We start from the raw sequence: 20,535 nt of genomic DNA, 5'->3' as shown, positions 1-20,535 counted from the left end.
TGCACTAATTTGAAGCCGTTACATTAAGTCTAAAGGTTCACATTCTGCCATAAACAAATTACAGCTTCTGTCTCAGTCACAGTGAGCCTCAGGTTTCTGTCACAATAGTAGTTAGAAATCCACAAAGAGTGTATTGCGGTCAGAGCTTTTGTTGCAACAGTTTCACCTAAAGAACAGATACACAACATTAGGGAATTAAGTAATTATTGACTTTACTTGTGCCCAGTACACGTTCCAAAAACACCGGTCGAAATGAATTCTAGTGAAGATTCAACTGAGGAACCTAAAAGGAGAAGTTGTGGTTTGTACTATTAGAAGTAATGCTCAAAGAATACGACAAGAAAACTCATTTATCCAGCAAAAATGTGAAACACTCACAGGTTCCAACTTCTTTTCTCTGTGTTAAATCATTATGAATGGAGTGGCTTTGGTCTTTGAACTGTCAGTTGGATAAAAGACGCCATTTTAAGATGTCACATCGGTCTTTGGAGAGCTTTTATAGATGTGACTATCAGACTATAAGACTATTACCCTAAAGGTGAGGCTATGTTCATATGATGTGTCTTCCAACGTGTCTAAAGTATAGACAGAATAAAACATGGACTGATGCTGTATTTGTGACTTCACCCCTAGGTTCTGAAGAGTTGTTGTGAACCTCAGAGAGCGGTGGCTCTGGCCGTCACCATCTTAGCCTCTAATCTAAAAATGGGGCGGCCATGCTTTTATTTCTGTACAACTATAAGCCTTATTATAATTGAATTCAGTAATATAATAATTTGTTGTCATGAACAGGGAAATTAGCTATAGAGACCAAAACTGTTTCTTTGTAACAGGCTGTGAATGTGTTTATTTCTGCTGTGAAGTTTGACATTTTAATATGAAAGCTTTTTATTTCTGCTGTGAAGTTTGACATTTTAATATGAAAGCTTACAGAGACCGACTCATTCTGTAGCCAGGCTCAAGTGGCTGTTCAAAGACAGGATAAACATAAGGATATATATAGATAAAGGTATACACTTTCAGTCACTGTATGAAGCTATTTATGGTTTTGCACTTGTTTGTACTCGCAATAAATGACTCTCACTTCTGCACAGATGGACAACTGCTGGGAAATTTGAACAACGTCAAAAAGGTTTTGAATTAAAAACTTAAGCAAACAGGTGTCTGAGTAAAGTGAGGAAACAAAATATATTTATTTATCTTAAAAAAAGATATCCGGAGATCGCATCGAAAAAAGAAAATGACAAGACACTCACAAACTCCCACACTTCTACAGCCTGTGTTAGAAATATCCAGTTCTTTTATTAGAAGTTGGTACAAGCTTGTGTGCATACAAACTTGTAATCATCAAGAATGCCGCCAATGGCTCAGATGACTACAGTTGATTTTATTAACTGCATATTAGATCAGTTCATTTTTATCTTCTGAGTCAGGTTTGGGTGGTGTTAGAGTTAATTTGTTTGGTAACAACGGCAATGACGAATGATGAAGTGTTGCTCCTCTTTTATTGATTTCCATCAATGCCTGTGAAGCAAATAATTATTTAAATAATTAAAACTGGTGGCCATTACACAAACCTATAGAACTGACATCATCCTTATCCATCCCTGTTAGAGTATGACTCAAAAATTTTTTATCACCTAAGTTCCCACCAAGTGTAGTACAAGAAATACTCCTATGATGGAGTACTAAATGGCCTTACCTTGTTTGTGTGCGCCATTTAGTTTGAGGCACTGTAAGTTAACAAAATTGTTTTTTAGAAATATGCACCACGTGAGAACCAAATAAAATAAGGATTTTACACATGGCACTTCTAAAAGAAATTATGGAAAATTGGTTCTTTTGAATGAATCAAATTATGTACAACCAAGTTGGAATTGGGGTTGTACGGACTGCTGAGGGTCTTGGGCCACCGAGGCAGTTACTTACCTGTTGGTAATGCAGTAAGGCTCCTAAAAATAAAGTAATTTAGGGGGCTTGGAGAACAATGAAACTCTGCTGAGGAAGGAGCATTTGTGCCACAATGAATGGCTTCAGGAAACTCACATACAGACAGAGATGCCATTATTTATTCAGATCCAAACCATAGTATCTATTTGTCCAGCTGACAAAAGCGGGCCATTGATTTATTCATTCAACAGTATGTAAGCCCACCTGACTGCTGTGCTCATGCATGTCGATTAGCTCCCCCTAAATGTCTGTCACGCTAACATTGGCCATGCTGAGCGGTTGATGAAAATGCCTCTTTTTTCCCTTTCACTCCAATGTCACCTTGGCTGTCGCACCAACTTGAATTCGTTCGGCGCCGGAGTGAATTCTCAGGAGTGACAGCGGAGATTGCTAATCCGTCAGAATGATTTGGTGACAGGCGAAAGTGCTAATCCTCCCATGTTATTCAGTGCCAGTGAGGACTGGCTAATCCCTCGCTGAGGGTCTGATGTAAAAAGAGATGACGCAAACTAAACGGCCCTCTAGGAAAATGATAGGAGAAAGTTCAGACTTCCAGGACACACTGGCATTAACACAGCCAATATTGACTGCTGCTTTGTGTGCTTTGTCTTAAACATCTTTTGATTAAAAGCCAATTTTGTATTTGTGTGATGACTGATAGCAGAACGGACATGTTTTGTTTCTCAGGCGAATAGAAATCATGAATGTGCATGGACTACTGTGGGACTTTCAAGTTTTCTGAAAGCTGTTTAAGGGTTAAGTTTGTATCTTAGCAGCTGCTGCTGCTCACTGTCTAAATACAAAGTGATCTGAAACCCAACGTGAACATGTTGGCACAAAACGTCCACACAAGTTTAAAACATCTGTCTGAGAAACTGTCTGCTCCAGAGGTCCACCCAACATTCAGGCTTTCATCAGATTCTTGTTATTAATAATTGCTAACAGGAAAAATTACTTCCTAGCAATGTGGAGCTGAATACAGAGAAAATATCAGGTCCTAGGCTGACATAGTTTGTAAGTGGATGAGACTTTCCAGGGAATGAGCTGGGGTTAAGTTCTAAAAGAAAGAAATTAGGAATGAGAGAATATTATAATCACAAATCCTTTGGCAGCTAATAGGAAATGACTCATTCTCAAGCTAGGATTAATTATAGAGCTGTCAGAAGCATCTTGCCTTGGTTTCCGATATGTAACTACATAAAATGTTTACTATCAGTTGAAATAATTTCTTTTTTTTCAGAGAAATGCAGGGACTCAGTAGGAAGTAGCGTACAGAAAACAGAACTAAGATGTCCCCACGTACGATTTTTGAATCTGCAGATGGATTGTAAACTTGGTTTCAAATTGCAGGATAATCACCCAATTATTGGAACTCCGCAATTACAGTATTGTTAACTGTGTGAGACTCTCATTCACAGATAGGAGTAATGTTTTCTGACTGAATGAGGCCTGAAGGTGGGAGAGAATCAGCCCGAGAAATTTGACAATAAAGGCCTATAAATATTTGATTGTGCAATGTAGAGCGTTCAGGTGAAAAAGCACAATTCAAAGTTGAATATTTTGTGGAATAAGCTTGTTAACTTTCTTTCCAAAATTTAGATTAGAAGATTAATGCCGCTCTCTTGAGTCTGTTAGTAAAATATAAAGCCTGCAGCCGGTTAGCTTAGCATAAACCCTGAAAACAGGGGTAAACATAGCCTGGGTCTTGTCCAAGCTAACAAAATCCACCTACAGCCACCTCTAAATGTCAGTAATTATCACATCTCGTTTAATCCATGCAAAGACTGAAGCGTAAAAATAACTATTTGACTATAGGCGGGACTATTTCTTGGCTGGGAGCAGTGACTCTTGAGTATGATTGTCGGGAGAATCTCTCCGCGATGTCAAGACTCCCGAAACCACATACTAAAATAGTCCAGCACATGACCTTGTCAGATTGCTAAAAAAACAAACAAGATATAGATGTTAATTAACATGACTTTAGATTTTAAGGACTTAATAGGCTTTACTTTTGGACAGAACCAGGCTAATGATTTCCACTCTTAAATAGTAGAGCGGTATTGATGTACTCAAAACTCTGTATCAGTAAAAAGTATATTTAAACAAAATGTTGAGCTCTTCATTTAATTACTGTGGAAAATAATTACTGTCTTGGACATTGGAAACTGACAGTACCAATACCTGAATACAGAGAGCAAGTTGTTACTCCCTCTATTCATTAGTGCTACATTGGATTAAATTTGATTTTCAATATACCATCGGTGCTATAAAAGTTAATTGATAAAGGTTATAACATTATACTTGCCTGTTAACTTCATCTAATTGAATCCAGCTGACTTTTATCAAAACACAACAGCAGACACAATATGCAGTTAGTCATTTGTTTCACTGCTTAAAGTAAGTAAAAATGCCATATTTATGAGGTTGCTTGCTGTTTTCAAATGAGAGTACTTTCCATTGTTCCTGTGAAATCCAGAGAAGCGTCTGTTGAATCTTAAAATCAAGGACGGACTTTAATCAATACTTGCGATCAATATGGGCACCATATAATTGCAACAGGCCCCTACTAGGACAGTACAAATGCTTCCCCTGAGTTTTGTGGCATACATAAAAATGTTGACAACAAGACACCGTCTAACACTAGTGGGTTCCTTTTCCCCTTTTATTTTTAGACGTTAGGAATAGATGTAAGTTAAAACTTGACCTTTTTAAAGTGGCTATCCCTCTTTGCCGTTGTGGTCTGGCGTCATCTGATTTTGAAAGAGACAAAGTTTTGAAGGTAGTAGCCACAAGAGTTCCTTCACCCACCGAATAAAATCATGGGTTGATGCATTGTGTGGAGATTTTCTCCGGTGAAGTAAAAACTATGTGGGCTATTTTGGTGTTTTTAATATGGTTGTTAGGATTTCACACAAGCTAAGAAGATAATCCTAACCCCTACCACAGCTCCAATAAGCCTTGGATGGCACTCCTACAAACTGCTGAAACTTGGAACTAAACGATAAAGCAGTTTTGTAGCCCATTATGTGGAACTTGTTTGCAGAAGATAACACTATTACAACAGGGTGTAGGAAGAACTGGTGTAATATGCTAAGACAAATCTCATTTTGGTGAATGCGAAGGGGGCCTATGAGTCAGTGGTGGTATGCATATACCATGAAAAATGGATGAGTTCCACCTCCGGAGAGTAAAATTAGACTGAAACGTAATATGGCGAGTGTCCTTCAAGTAACACTCCGATTTATAAGCAACAACAAGAGACAGAGGGTGAGAAAAATCATCTGCTATTCTTCAAAACACTTGTAAAGATGAGTGCGGATACGTAACGCTAGTCGACACACCATGGAAAATCAGATTATTCCTTTTGCAGGAAACCTAAGCAGCCATTGAAATGAAGGAATATGGCGTCTTTTCAAGCGGTCATTTCACACAATATGATTACTGTGTGACTGTTCTCCAATGACAACGGGGCTAAGGTAGAATGCAAAGTAGCATGAAGGAAAATGTAGAATGTTGCATGAATATTTATAAACGTTTGTGCATGTTAACATTTTAACAAGCCATCATCAAGGGATGAGCGATGTAACTAGTTCATTAATTTATGACTTTTTCTTTGTTCCTTCAGCCTTCTGAAGAAGGGCATCTGTAGCAAAAGCCAGTTATTGATGAGTAACCACTAAGTCATTTAGACCTTTTCTTTTAACTTTGCAGTGTAATATCTTTGTTTAAATAAATCCAACTATAGGACATATTTTATTCAAATTACAAAACACAAAGCAGTTTTGAGTATTTCTACCTAGAATGGCCATATTTCATTGCGTGTGCGCCACGTCAGTGCGAGCAATGCGCGGCCATTACAGTCAATGTATCAAACCCCACCGGCTTCGCTGCGGTCCGTTTCAGAAGCGTCTTGCCAAGTGTCACTTAGGGAGGGGGTTGGGGCTTCGGGAAAGGACCCAAATGCAGGCAGGTGTGGATACACAAAAGCTAACTTTAATAACAAAACAAAACAGAGAGGGATGAACACAATGAACACAGGAGCAGGCAAATAATCGAAACGAAAGACTCAAAAAAACGGGAACCATGAAATACTGAAAAGTCGGAAGGCAGGGTCAAAAAACAGAAAAGATACAAAAAGTGGGAACCATGAAACACTAGGAAAAACGCTAGGGAGTCGGAGACAAAGGGGACATACTGAGGAACAAGAGTAATCCAGAAATAACAAAGACCAGGAGCAGGAACACGGGGACGAACACAGGCAAGATACAAACATACAGAGAACGGACAGACGAGGAAACACAGGAACTATATAGACATGCAGGACTAATCAGGGACAGGTGAAACAAATCAGTGGCAGGTGCAAAATCAAAAAAGGCAAGAAACAAGACGGGAAGTAGAGTAAGACAAGTCAGACAGGGTGGAACTACAAAATAAAACTCAAAACTGTAACACATGGTCCCCATGAAAGTTCATTCGACACTGGCTCTGACAGGGATTGAGAAAGTGAGATAATCCCCCTTCTTGGTCCTTTCTAGTGTTATAGTATAATCATAATAATAAACATAGAAATATAAAAATATAAAGCGTATTTTCAATTCACCATTAATGTTTGTGAAACTGACAATATTCCACATCTACACTGTTGATTTTTTCGACTTTGATATTCTGATAAATAAATTTTGTGATTATTGGCTATGAAAATTGTTAAGAAAAAAAAACTGCATGGGAAATTATTACTAGTCTCTCACCAAACGACTTTTCAAACGATTTCCCTCTCACAGGCAATTTTGGATTTCAGTATAAATCCTGTAAGTTTTGCTCAAGTTGCAGTACACTCCTGTCATCTCAATCGTTTGATGTAGGTGGTCGTAAAACTTAGTCCAAGCTGTCTGGATCTTTTTCTTGTCTTGACATTCCAATAAAATTAAACATATTTAATGTTATTGGAGGTTTTAAGTCTTGGCACATCCAAATAGTGACATTCAATTATGTGAACAGTGTCAACAACCAATAAGTGCACTTTCTCTAGCACCATAAGGAAGCAGGCAACTGGTGACACATTAGTACATCAGTGAACTTGAAGAGGATTGCGGGGAGGCTCAAGAATGTTAAGTTGTCTTGGACTGTAGAAAAAACTCAAGAGTTTCAGGCTCTCGTCTTTCTTTTCAAAGTCTTTTCAAAGTTTTCAAGGGTCGGCATTAAATGCAACTCAAGTCCCTGTGTCTTATGTAGTCCATGTATATGTTACAAACTAGAGCTCTAATTTGTACCTCAGCAACGAGCCCGAACCTTTTTTAACCTTTTTCTTGTCAGCAACAGCTGAAGGTAATTGCTTTTTGTCATCCAGACGCAGGTGTCTGCCACATAAATGTTCATTATGACTTCATTCAGACTTGACAGGCTTGTTAAGGAAAGAGCCGCACTGCTTGTGTGACGTTTGGTGCTCGATTTCTGTTCTCTCAAAGTCTTAGCGATGGCTTTTATAACACAGCATTTTCCTGCTGAAGCCTTAATTAACAATCATCTCGGGCATAAAATGATAACAGATAAAACCTACTTTAATTGACTGGTTAGGGCTGAGAGAGTAGCTGTAAAGACAACACTATAATATTATCACCTTATAAATCGGTGCTCATTTACACAAAGAGCGCTGCAATATTAGCATTCATCAGCCGTCATTGCATCTGCTTGTAAAGTTGCAGTAGTACGACACAACTGTCCGTATTCTCTCTCCCTCTCTGCTGCGAATTGGCATCCGTTCTGTTCACAGAAGATATAAAACTACAACACTGCAGTCTTCTTTAGTGACAAAACACTCACAAGAATTATTGTTATTATTATTATTATTCAGGGCCGCAGATACCCGGACAACGTCCATGCTCAGCCCCTGCCGTCACTCTAGAGCTCCCCCGGGCTGTCTGTCGTAAAACAGCAGTTTATTGTTTCGTTTTATGGCCTGCAACTTTACTGTTTTGATTCAGTTTCATCTTTCTCTCTCTCCAGCTTTGTTTAGGAAGTAGTTTCCAGCAAAAAAACTACAAAAAAACTTTCAAAACCTGCTGGACACTACCTGCCCAGCCCCAAATGTTAGATGTTAGCGACTAGACAAAAACTGAGTTAAAAAGAGGTACTGCTGGACTAAACCTGATCCTGCATCAGCAGACTTTTCTTCAAATTTGCAATTTATGAAGTCACTTTGTGTTGTTAGTCGTTAACTATAATTGCCATTGTATTCTGGTTGTTGGTTGATGTTTTAAATTATGTAGGCCTAGTTATAATGGTAGCAATTATCTGATATGACACCCATTTTAGTTTGAGGCGTTAGAGGCTCAGTCAAATCCTTCTCCACTTCTTGTAATCTTCACATGGAAGAAAAAACATGAGGGTTACACATATATACATATTTATTTGGATGGAGAAGAATATATAATCTAGTATATAATGCAGATCTGTCTGTCTCTTTGCCACAGTTAACAGTGAGACCCCAGTCAGAAGTGTAGTTAACACACTTCATTAATAAACCACAGAGCTGAAGAATAACATTATGCTTCACGATCAAAGGCGGTCTTCGTCCACATCTCTCTGTCTCTGCTGAGAGTCTGTCTCTGTTCTGTCCACTGAAGATGTAGAAATAACACTGCCCTCCTCTTTAGTAACCCACCGCTCACTATTCACTATACATTTCTGAGGACATTCAAAGGTTTATTACAAATATATATAGTTACCATTATTATTTTATCTCTCTCTCTCTGTCTATCTTCCCCCACTCTCCTTCTAAAACTCAACATGATCCAGGTTTTGCACAAGGTTTCTGCCTCTTAAAGGTTTTTTCTTTGCCACTATTGCCAAGTGTTTCTTTATGGTCAGAATTGTTGGGTCTCTGTTCATTATTAAGAGTTTGGTCTTAACCTGCTCCATGTGGAAAGTGTTAGGGAGATAACCCATAGATAGAAATTCAAACATGCAGTAGCAGCATGAGACACAGTACACCATACATTAAAATGAACCGATATGATAAATTTAAACAAACCTGTGTTAAGTAATCAAACATTTGCAGGGAAATTAAACCTGTATATAAAACTATACTATATAAAAAGTAAAAAACAGAAACAATGTTTCTATAGAAATAAGAAATAGAACTACAAATAGAGCTGAAAAAAATATGTGCAATCAAGCTATAGTCAAAGAATATTAAAGAATTAGTACACAATTTAATTGAATGTAGCATTGCCATTATATTTATGTAACAAGGAGCTGATCTGAGAGAGGCTTAAATTTGGATTTCAAAGTTTTATTGTGACATAATTCAGCTGGTGGAGCTCACATTATTCATGTCCACACTACAGCACGGATCCTCTCTTCCAGTGTTCGTGCTCTTTGTTTTTATTTCTGAAGGCTGTAGCTTAGAAGCACTATGCCGTCCCTCCCTCTGTCTATCAGTATGAGTAAACACTGACTAAGTATTAACTGGACTTTTCTAAATCCAGAGACTGCAGGGTAAAACAACATCCCTTGTGAGCCCACAGCACAGCAGACGTACAACAAGCCACATGGCGGAAGACAGGATACGCTGGTGATGGCTCAACAAGGCAACGCTTCAGAGGAAACATGGCCAGTGGTGCAGAAAGGAGCTGTTTAATTGGCAGACTTTGAATGCACAAGCACTAATTAGCCGAGAAGAACACGGTTCAACTTCCGAATCCCAACAGCATCCTGAAAACTCTGCTGACATTTTGCACTCTGCGGGGTGGTCAGTGGGTGTGCAGAGTGCCACAATTCCCAGAATAGAAAATGCATTTGGCTTGTTAGTATTTGTGGCGAATACACAGTGAATTATCAGCAAACTGAGCTTGGGCTACACTGGCAGTACAAAGTATTAGAGATGCTTCCCGGGTGCTTTTACACAATCCACATCTCATTTGTCTCAAAGCTTTTAAGTCCTGCACCTCCCTTCTATTTACATCTCCATTGTATGGATGTAAAACGGGGCAATCAACAGGGATTTTGTGTTGTTCTATCAAGCGACTTGATGAATAAAATACATGCAGGTTTCCTTCATTTGCCACTAATTCAGTACATTGCGACAAGGTCCCTCTTTGAATCATCATCAGCTCTATGTAAAACAAAGCCGGTGTGTTGTGAGAAGCAGTTTGCAAGCACTTGTGTTTGTGCATCAACACGAAGACGCAAAAACCATGATGGGTTCAACAATATGTCGCTTCGGGTCAATTATCATGCAGAGTGTGTTATGTTATATGCTCACACTGCAGCAATAATCGCCTACATGTGAACTCTCTCATGTGAAATAATTCCATTATTCATGCCACTATTATATCTGGAAATAAGCAAAGCAGAACAGTCAGGCCTATATTTAATATTTCATGGGAAAACAATAGGATGAATGAATTTTTTTCACTTTTTACGACTCCAGTGATCCAAAGTGACAAATGGAAACTTAAAAGAAATGCACGTTTTTTTTAAATGAGCAAACAAGTATAAAATGTGAGTTTCTTTGCAGAGGTTGTAATGGGAGTAAACCTGAATGAGATTTATGTTGAGGAAAATAATAATGGCTTCTTTCCAAAGAGCTGGGTGCAAAATAATTACAGCCATGCAAATTAATTCAAAGCCTCATGTTTGCAAGGCTGTGGGACGAGAAAAGAGGATTCATAGTTGAGATTATTACCCACTGTCACCATAAAAACCACACATATTGGGGTAACTGTGCTTGGTACTTCTCGCAAAGATAAAACACAATGCATTGATTTAATAGACACCTAAAGGCAAAAAGAAAAGTGTCTGGCACACATTCTGCCAATAAAATTCATCATTAATTCAAACATAATTCTGTGCCGCTCAATACTGTAATTTAGAGTCATTTTAAAAATTCATTGGTACAGTCCAATTAAGTCCTTCTCGACCTGAAATGCATTTGCTCCGCTCCTGTCAAAGGCTGCACATTTGGGAAGTGGTGTGATAATGAACAGGGATTTAATGCTGCTCATCTTGACAGATAGGCCCGTAGATTAAAATCAACATGTGGACCGAGCGTTGCTCGAGTATTACGACGATCTCCTGGAAGAGCTGTAATCAGTTTCTCAAGCGTTACTCGGTTAAAATCACATTAGAAATCACAGTCAACTCAAGCAAACAAGGGTTTCATCTAATCTCATGAGCGTTGCTTTCCTCTTTTCTTCATGTGTTTCTGCTTCATCTTATACTCGGCTCTCGTTATTTCCCCCCTCTCTTCTCTCTTTCGCTTTGGCTCTCATAGTGACTCATGCATCACCCTACAGCTCCTTTTCGGCTGTCAGATTTTCTACACTTTCACTGACTCTAATCCAATTCAGAACCAAATCCCAAAATGCTCAACCCTGTAGGCTGCCCTTCTCAATGACCCCCCCGCCCCCCCAGCATTACCATTTACCCAGAATTCTGTGAGATCTTGTATGTATTAAATCCTGCACATGACACGGTTGAGTCCAAGTGTTTCTAAAAATATGGCTAGGCTCAAAGGGAGTCAAGAAATGGCCACATACAGTACTGTATGTGTGCCTTGTAGGTCAGCTTGGGTCAGGCTATTTGCTGTACACAAATAGGCCACTGAGAGTATAGAGTCATATGCCAGTCATATGCCCTCATAACACATCACTGACATATGTCTGCCATAGATATCTTAAAGCCTGTAACCTCCTGATTTGAACGAGTATTATTAATTCCTTGATGACTTCAAATGTAATTAAATTACATTATAAAGTCCACACTGCAACATTATTTGGAGTTCTTAAATCCCATATTCACTCTATTTTCTGTCCTCCATTATGCTCACCAGCTAACATTAGTCTCTAGCTTTTCTGGGTAGGTAGTGTACGATGTTCATCATTAGCTGAAAACAGCTGTGACTGAATATAGTGAGAAGGAGCCAAAAGAGGAAAGCTTTGGTACATCCAACAAAAACAACAAGCTGAAAGACGCTAAAATGCTCCATAGAATGGCAAGCCCTTTTAAATCAGTAAGGGCTGACTAGCGATTTAGTTTTCACAAGATGAAATTACACTTTGCTATAATATAAATATTTAATTTAATGATTGTCAGTATTTCATGTTTTTTATATATTTTATATATCTGTAATGTAAGTTAAATCGATATCTCTAAAATAGTTTGAATATAAGTCAACTCAATTAAGATACAGATATCAAAAATTTAACATTTCTAGTTGTAAGAAATTATTGTTGATATCAAGAATTTACATTTTGACTAGTGAGAAATTCATTTTTAATTAGTCTAAATTTCATGAGGGTGTTAAATGTTAAAAGGGCTTGCCATACTTTAGTGCTGAGGGGAACTATAGAGCAGTAATTATCTGTGGATTTATCACTACAAACGACACCATCCGTTTATCATTACATTTATTACCTACTTTGTGAATATATAAATATACCGGCGCAGCTTTAAAAGGTCATAAATGTTTAAATACGTGTAAATGTGGACTTTATGTTATGTGTTCCTTAAATTTAGGAGTCCATATCCCATGAACCCAGCAGCTTCCTGTTTTTACTCTTTAACATGTTGGAAGTGATTTTGTCTCCCATCTGCGATTCACTCCTTCTGCCATCTGCCTTTGCTCGAAAATTTTTGCTGGAAAAATGAAGGGCCTCATGAAGACAAGCTTCTAAATCTCCAGCTAATTCTGAACAGGAGCAGCATGATACAAAAGAAAACAGAAGCCATGACGTCACTTATCCCTACTATACTTTTATTCCTTCGTATGTTTGAAAAAGAGATTTTTTGTGATGCTAAAGTTTGAGGATTGTGACTGCCATCGTAAAACCATAGTTTTTCTCCTGGTTTCTCTATAATTTTGTATTCTTTGTAACCTCGTTCTGCCACATAAACAGATACTTCAAGGCTTACATAATGTTGTATTATATTGCATACTGTCAACCCTTGTAAACTCTCCATTCAGTCATTCTGTGATGGGAGAAACATGTCTTCAAGGCAAAAGAACCTGAAAACAAAAAAAAAAAACAGTTGGAGGACAGGGTGCTCCATATGCCAGATATGGATTGGGACATCAAACAGACTGCTGGTCTTGAGCAGAATCAAAGCTACATCATTTTTCAAGGTTATGCACTTGCACAAGTGCTGAAATTGTATTTTAATTCAAGGACATGATTATAGTCTTTGGGGAATCATCTTTATTTAAACACTCAGCTCTATGAAACTTGGATCTGCACATATTTTGATTCATTTACTGTAAATGTGTAATTTATTTTTTATTTTTTAGGTGGTTTACAGCTTTAAAAAAATTCTCTTTAAAATCTAATAATTCACAGTTTAGGATTTAGCCCTGTCAGAAAAGCTGAACTTGTTTTTTTCTTTTAAGGTTCAACTCTGGTGAAAGCTTTAGAAAAAAAAAAAAGGTCCAGCCTAATAATACCCATTCTATCATAAGATGTTTCTCACATAAGGCTGCTGTGTTTACGTGCACGCATTAACTCTCTGAGCAGAGCCGCGGCAAGATGTGCGTGCTGCCTGACACACAACTCTCCGACAGATCACCACACCAGTTCCCTCACTGCAGCAACAGACAACTGGACTGTAATTATTAAACAGAGAGGCAGGGAGGAACAGAGGCAGACGGGTAAAGGCAGACTGATAAATACACAAAGACAGAAGCGGGCTTGTGGACGGATAATAAGGTAGACTGACAGAGATAGTTACTAGAGCACCAGATGGATGGGCAACAAGACAGGTCGACAAATAGCAAAGCGTCCAGAATGACAGATTGGAAACACCTTAAACTAGGCTTCGCTATACCAATGAAACTGAATTTCCAGGAATGTATTCAATTTGTGTGTTCTCTAAATGCGAGGACTAAAGGAATATGAAAAAAAATGTCACCCTCCTTACTCTATTTCTTGCTTCTTCTTTTTTTTTTTTTCATTAATTTGATTGGCAGACTACACAGAGCGGATGGGAGTAAGGGTTTGTAGTTGCTGTGGCAACGGCCTGCTCTTTGTTAAAGGCTACATTCCTGGCATCTGATGTTCCTGCGCTGCGATCGATAAAAACCCCAGCCTGCAGGGACTGGTGAACGGACTGGGGCTTTTTGCCAGGCCAGGGGAGAGAAAAGGAGTTAGTCGGAAGATGTGTGAACAGGAGCACAGCGAGATAAAACAGCGATAGAAAGAAGAAGAGGGAAAGAGGAGAGGTATGGAGATGTGAGCAGTGCAGCTGCTGAGCCAGGCGGAGGGGTGAGTGCTGTGGGAAAGAGAGAGAGAGAGAAAAAAAAAGAGTGTGTGTGTGTGCTCTGGCATCTTCTGCCTCATCGCAGCTATTTTCTGAATGCCACTCACTTCACTATCAAAGTAAGGTATGTGTCTGTCTGTGTGCTCATCATCTGCTTACCTTGGCAGGATTTTGCTTTGCTGTGACTGACAAGAGCACTGCAAGCAGTCAAAAAGCTTTCTTAAAGGCACCTTTTCTTATTTCAAGCATTTTTTTCTTTGCCATTATGATAGCGCATTCAAATTTCCGCCGGTCATAGATGTATCTTACATTTCGCACACCTAATTGGCAAAGATAGCCATGAGCTGAATGCAGATACTACTTGTAATGAGGCAATTACGGTCAGCTACTCTTGTCTACTTACCCATCTGTCAATTCAACAACCTGTGGCTGCTAGAAGGTGTTTTTTTTATTCTTCTGTCAAGGTCTGTGCCTTTCCTAGCTGCGAAGTGAAGAGGTACGGCTCTCAGAGAACATAATGTTTTACAGTTGAACTCTGCGTCCTTCCTCTCGTTACACTGTTGTTATCTTCTCTTCCCGTAAACCTCCCCTGTGGTTTGAATGGGAAATGAACAAAACAGAAAACAACACTATCAAACCAAATCACAAAAAAACAATGCAAATTTCACTGATATTTTTTTACAATCTAAAAAAAAAAAAAAAGTTACTCTCCCCATTGTATTTATTATAAAGTGCACTTACCCTGTTAGAAAGTGGTCATGCCAGCGTGCTTCTTATTATCATGAGCTGTGAGAGTGCCTTCGGTAATTTTCCTCTGTCATACTGTATAAACCTGGATTTGGCATGCAAGTAACGTGCATACATTAAAGTGGCTTCTTTATAAGATAAAAATTTACTGATGGCTTTGGAAAAGCCGGGTCATTTCAGGACCAAAGGTAACACAGCAGAATACAAAGTACAGAATGTAAAGAAGCAGTAGTTTAGCAGTAACTGGCAGTAAACCGAAATCAACAGAGCAATAAAGCAATGAAGCAAACAGAAACTGATTATTAAATATGAGATGCGTCCTTTATAAAACTGCCATGTGTTTTAAACAGTTTGTATAGAAACTCAATGTATTCAGTGCAAAATGAAACAATGCGCCAGTGAGATGACTCAGTATGTTCATGACTTATTAAGCGGCCGTATACATTTGTTTACATTCATCCAACTGGGGTTATGTGTGGCTGGCAAACACTGCTGCATTTTAAAAAGCAAACACGAGCTATCGTATCATTTCATATTTAGCTGTGTCCCATTTGTATTTTACTTTGAACACGTGCCACATAGTCCACTCAACACCCCACACACCCTCAGACACGCACATAGACACATCATTATCGCAGATGCAGAAGACAGAGTCACACACATGCAGCAACAACACATCCACATGGGCATTTAGCCTCTCTGCACTCTAACGAGGGTCATTTCTCGCCATTGGGCTGAGAAATCTTCCATCCTCATGAACCGTCTCCAGTTAGCCTGCAACCTTTTGTGCTAACAGTGATGAACGTTCACATTTTTCTGCTGCTGATATTCCTCTTGCCTGTGTCTTGCCCCCACTGTGAGTTTAATTCCATTATATCCACCTTGCCAGGAAAAGGGACAGTTCATTAAGGGAAGAAAAGACTTGGCAGTTAAAGGAGACATAAAGTGTAAGAGGTTGAAAATGTAAAAAGGCGGGGGGCAAAGAGGTGAAAACCGAGTTGCATTGACTGAATGTGTATGTAGTTGAGTATTCTAATACATTTCTTGTTTGTGTTTTGTGTCTTTCAGGACTTGTTCGTGATGGTGCTCTGTATGGACAAGAAGCTGTGCCATAACAGAGGGCAACGTGGGTAAAAGAGACATGCGACACCCAGCCCTGCTCCACTGCCACCTCTTCCTGGGCGGGGCCCTGCTGCTTCTCCTGGTCAGCCCGGCCCTGAGCTGCCCCGCCCGATGTGAGTGCTCTGCCCAAAGCAAGTCAGTTAGTTGCCACCGCAAGCGCCTACCCACCATCCCTGAAGGCATCCCCATTGAGACGCGTGTCCTGGACCTTAGTAAGAACAAGCTACGCATCATCACGCCAGACAACTTCTCTTCATTCCAGCAGCTGGAGGACCTGGACCTTAGCGACAATCTCATCAGTGTGGTAGAGCCAGGCTCGTTTCGTTCACAGCTTGCTCTACGCTCGCTCAACTTTCGCAGTAACTTGCTTCAGCTGGTTCCTGCCGGCGTGCTGTCAGGCCTTACCAATCTCACTCGCCTCGACCTCAGCCACAACCGACTGGTGGTTCTCCTGGACCATGCCTTCCAAGATCTGCGTAGGTTGACATCCCTAGAGGTGGGTGACAACGAACTGGTATTCATCTCTCAGCGGGCCTTTACAGGATTACTTGGACTGCAAAGTCTGACCCTAGAACGTTCCAATCTGACTGTGGTTCCTACTGATGCTCTGGGACATCTGCACAGCCTGGTTGAACTACGCATGCGCTACTTAAGCATTGGTTTTCTAAAGCCTTTCTCCTTTAAGAGGTTATCGCGTCTCCGCCGACTAGAAATTGATTACTGGCCCTGGCTGGACACACTGCCTCCCCTCTCACTGCATGGCCTCAACCTCACAACATTATTCATAACCAACACTAACCTGTCTGCCTTCCCCGGCGCAGCATTGCGCAATCTGGCCTACCTCACACATCTTAACCTGTCCTATTGCCGCATCCAGCACATCCATCAGGGAGACCTAGGCCAGCTCCCACATCTGCTGGAGCTTCGCCTCGAAGGGGCTCAACTGGTTTCTATCGAGCCCTTTGCATTTGCAGGCCTCAAATCTTTGCAACTACTGGATGTGTCACAGAACCGCCTGGACTCTCTGGAGAGGGGAGTGTTTGCATCACCAGACAGCCTCCAGAGGCTTTGTCTGGGTGGAAATCCATTAGTGTGTGACTGCAGATTGCTTTGGCTGCTCAATAGCCACAAACCCCCTTCTCTGCAGGTTCTGGATGTCCAGCCTGAATGCAGCGCCCCTGAGCACCTCCTGGGCAAAACTCTCCGTGATCTCAAGGAGCCTTTGGTCTCTAGGTACATGACCTGCACCAAACCACGGATTGGACCCAACACGACCCAGCTGCTGATGGCTGATGAGGGTCAACCCGCCCATCTGAGCTGCATGGCAGAGGGAGCACCTCGACCCTCAGTTGTCTGGATTACACCTCACAGACGCTACATCACAGCCAAGAGCAGCGGTAGAGTGGAAGTCCAACCAGATGGTACCCTGGAGATCAAGGCAGCAGAGCTGCATGACAGCGGGGTGTATTTGTGTATTGCGAGTAACCCTGCTGGCAACGCTAGCCTGTCAGCCTCTTTAGCTGTGAAGAGTCTGGGCATTGGGGACAGATCTCACTACATCAACAGGAGCTCAAACTATCTGACAGACTCTAACAGCACATGGGGGAATGGGACAGTATTGTACAACATGACAGTCCCTATTGACATTAAGACTATCATTATTTCTACAGCTATGGGCTGCCTGTCTTTCCTAGGTGTGGTCATCTTCTGCTTCCTGCTTTTGTTCGCCTGGAGCCGAGGGAAAGGACGCCATAAGAGCAACTTTGATATCGAGTATGTCCCTCGCAAATCCAACGGAGCAGCAGCAGAAGTGACGGAAACAAGCGGCCCACGACGGGTCAACATGAAAATGATTTGAAAACTGACACATATGACAGTCAAAACAAGAAAAATGTCCACATATCAACTGGAAAAAAAAAAGGTTTTTTTTTTTCTATGACACAGTGGATTTGTGACCAACGAAAGTGATGTACTATTATAGTGGGTGTCAATATGACGGTGATCTAGTGATAAAGTGGGCATGTGAATATAAAAGTGAAACCGTGGACGTGTTTATATGAAATAATGTTCTCATACAGTACATTGAATATAATACTATAACCAACATATCAATATGGGAGTGATATAGTGCTGCACTAGGCATGTGTTTCAGTGGTGATGTGATGAGTAATGATGTTTTCGACCCACCGTGACATCAATGTGATGGAGGGAGCCGGTGGGAGTGAAAGGGAACATCTTCGCGTGGCAGTAGAGCTATCATCGCTGCGACATGTATGTCAGGACTAAATTGTCTATTACCCATATTAGCTGCAGTATGAAAGGTGTGTTCATGTGTGCGTGTATGTGTGAGTGCATTGGTGTGCGCATGTCGCATTTGTGCATTTCTTTGTGCATGTGCACGCATTGCCTTTCTTGTTGGACAGAACAATTAAAATTAATGATAGGGTCCAAAGCAGTTCTCCAGGCCTTTGTTCTTGTTGGGTCATTGTAACGACAGTATTGTCACTGTTGAGTGAAACAGAGGATTATCTATGTTTGTATGCAAAATCACAGTTATTATATTCAAGAGAAATGCTGCATACATTTTCAAATAGTCATTGTCCCCTAAAATTGGAATGACTCCAATATTAGATGGGGGATTTTTGTAAACTCAAGGAAATGTTTAACACACACATAGTAGTTACAATGTGTGGTCTGAGCTTTTTCTTTACCATCAAGCTCACTTTCCAGAAAAACTAGACACTTCTCCTGAGAAATAGCAGTGGTCAGTGGTGTTATTACTCTGGAAAAACTCTTAGCTATAGAAATGGCATGTTAAACCCATTTTATAACATAATAAATCATGGACAGATTTTCCTGCCAGACAAATCCCTTGATATAATATAAAAGGTTGGTGGCCAGACACAATGGCAAAGATTTACTGGCCGGTGTCATCTTTGGGGCAAGACAAAGTTGAGCTTCACAGATTTATGGGTTGAATTTCCCCCCTCTCTCATTTTTCTTTGATCGCACCACTTCAAGCTAGTGTGTTTGGATTCTTTCCTTGGGGTACTGGTTATTTAATGGATGGCAATTTGAAAGTTGTAGTGGACTCTTGTATTGTTCAGTTTTTTTGTTGATAATGTTTTAAATGTTTAGAAAAAAAAAAAAGGTAAAACAATTAAGGGCAATTCTTTGTAATGCAGGGACGTGGGTGTTAACTTGTGTGATCCTGTTGTGATAAAAATGTTCAAGGTTGTAAAATTGTTTTCATATGACAAATTTATGGGTATATTTTCAAAAGGAAATAAATCTTAATCATACCCCTAAAATTGGACTTCCAGCAGTTTAAATTTTGTTTACTGACTTGATGTTAACATATTTCCTTTGTAATCATTTCCTATTAATTATTTTGTCTAAATTATAATAACTAACATTTAAAAATATTCCCATAACTCCCATGTTATTTTCCTGTCACTCAGTATTAATCTGAAGTCGTAACTTTATTCAACTTGTTTTCCTATTCATGTCATACAGTGTGTTGTAACTACAAGAGAAATAAGACTGATGTAAAACTGTATCTTCTTTGCATTTTTCAAGCTATCTGGAAAGCTTAGTCTGTGTTTCCTGACAAGTAGGTGTCTACCAATTAGCTGTGACAGGTGTTAATGCATTCGTCAAGCTTTATCACTTTAGTCATTACACACTCACATCAGGAACGGCATACAGTACCCTTCATGACAGATAACGTACAGTGGCACAACAGTAAAAACACAGCGCTTGGGCATTATTGACTGATGCCTTTAAAGTAGCCATTTAATCAGAATTACTGACTGACTTTCAGCCACTGTCGGGACTGCAATGTTGGCTGGATGGTCAATTAGTCCATCGCTTTGGTTTAGATGGTTAAATATGATATAAATATTGACAGTGAATATAAAATAAATTGGACTTGGGTGAACTGTTTTCCCTTACTACAACCATAATCTTGAATGAATGGCAACAACTTTGATGGTCCCTTAACTCAACAGTTTAAAATTTGAAATTCTTAGGTTTGGCTAAATGTTTGCAAAAATATGACTCAGGCCTCATCAGCCTCAACGGTACTTTGTGTTTTGTGCTAATTAGCAAACCCAAACACACTAAAATAGTGTACATGGCACCTGCTTATATATACACATGCTTAACATTGTGAACCTTTGGCATTGTGTGCACCACTGTGCCTAAATAACAGGGCAGGTGTCTGCTCATTCCTGTCCATTTCCTTTCCATTCCAATGGAAGCTGCTCAGTGGCACATGAAGCCAAAATGTTTAATTTTCATAAAATTACCTGGATCTTCCACTCATGCTTCTGTATCATGTAGCCCATAGAGCTTTTATTGTACCAAATGGATGAAAAAAACTTTATCCACGCTTTAGCCAAACTGTTTTCACAATATAGGCTCATGGGAAAAAGTATTTTTTACCAGTAAATCACGTGACAT

The 20,535-nt window shown here is 39.9% G+C and overlaps 1 protein-coding gene across 3 annotated transcripts in view; it reads left to right on the top strand.

The window, feature by feature from the left end:
* Positions 1 to 19,389, top strand: part of lingo2b (leucine rich repeat and Ig domain containing 2b) — a 35,305-nt gene extending 15,916 nt beyond the window's left edge. The window contains exons 1-2 of one of the 3 annotated variants that reach the window (XM_027274695.1): positions 13,932 to 14,164; positions 16,018 to 19,389. In XM_027274695.1, coding sequence (XP_027130496.1) covers positions 16,091 to 17,929 — 1,839 coding nt within the window. In that variant the 5' untranslated portion in view covers positions 13,932 to 14,164; positions 16,018 to 16,090 and the 3' untranslated portion in view covers positions 17,930 to 19,389. Of the gene's footprint in view, positions 1 to 13,931; positions 14,208 to 16,017 lie in introns of those variants that run through there. The other 2 variants (XM_019262696.2, XM_010744160.3) reach the window with 2 other exon arrangements.
* Positions 19,390 to 20,535: the final 1,146 nt, after the last annotated feature.

Source organism: Larimichthys crocea, chromosome XXIV, assembly GCF_000972845.2.
Source record: "Larimichthys crocea isolate SSNF chromosome XXIV, L_crocea_2.0, whole genome shotgun sequence".
In the NCBI taxonomy this organism is placed as follows: domain Eukaryota; kingdom Metazoa; phylum Chordata; class Actinopteri; family Sciaenidae; genus Larimichthys; species Larimichthys crocea.
Note: the sequence above shows the minus strand (reverse complement) of the source record. Positions and strands in the feature narration are given on the sequence as shown.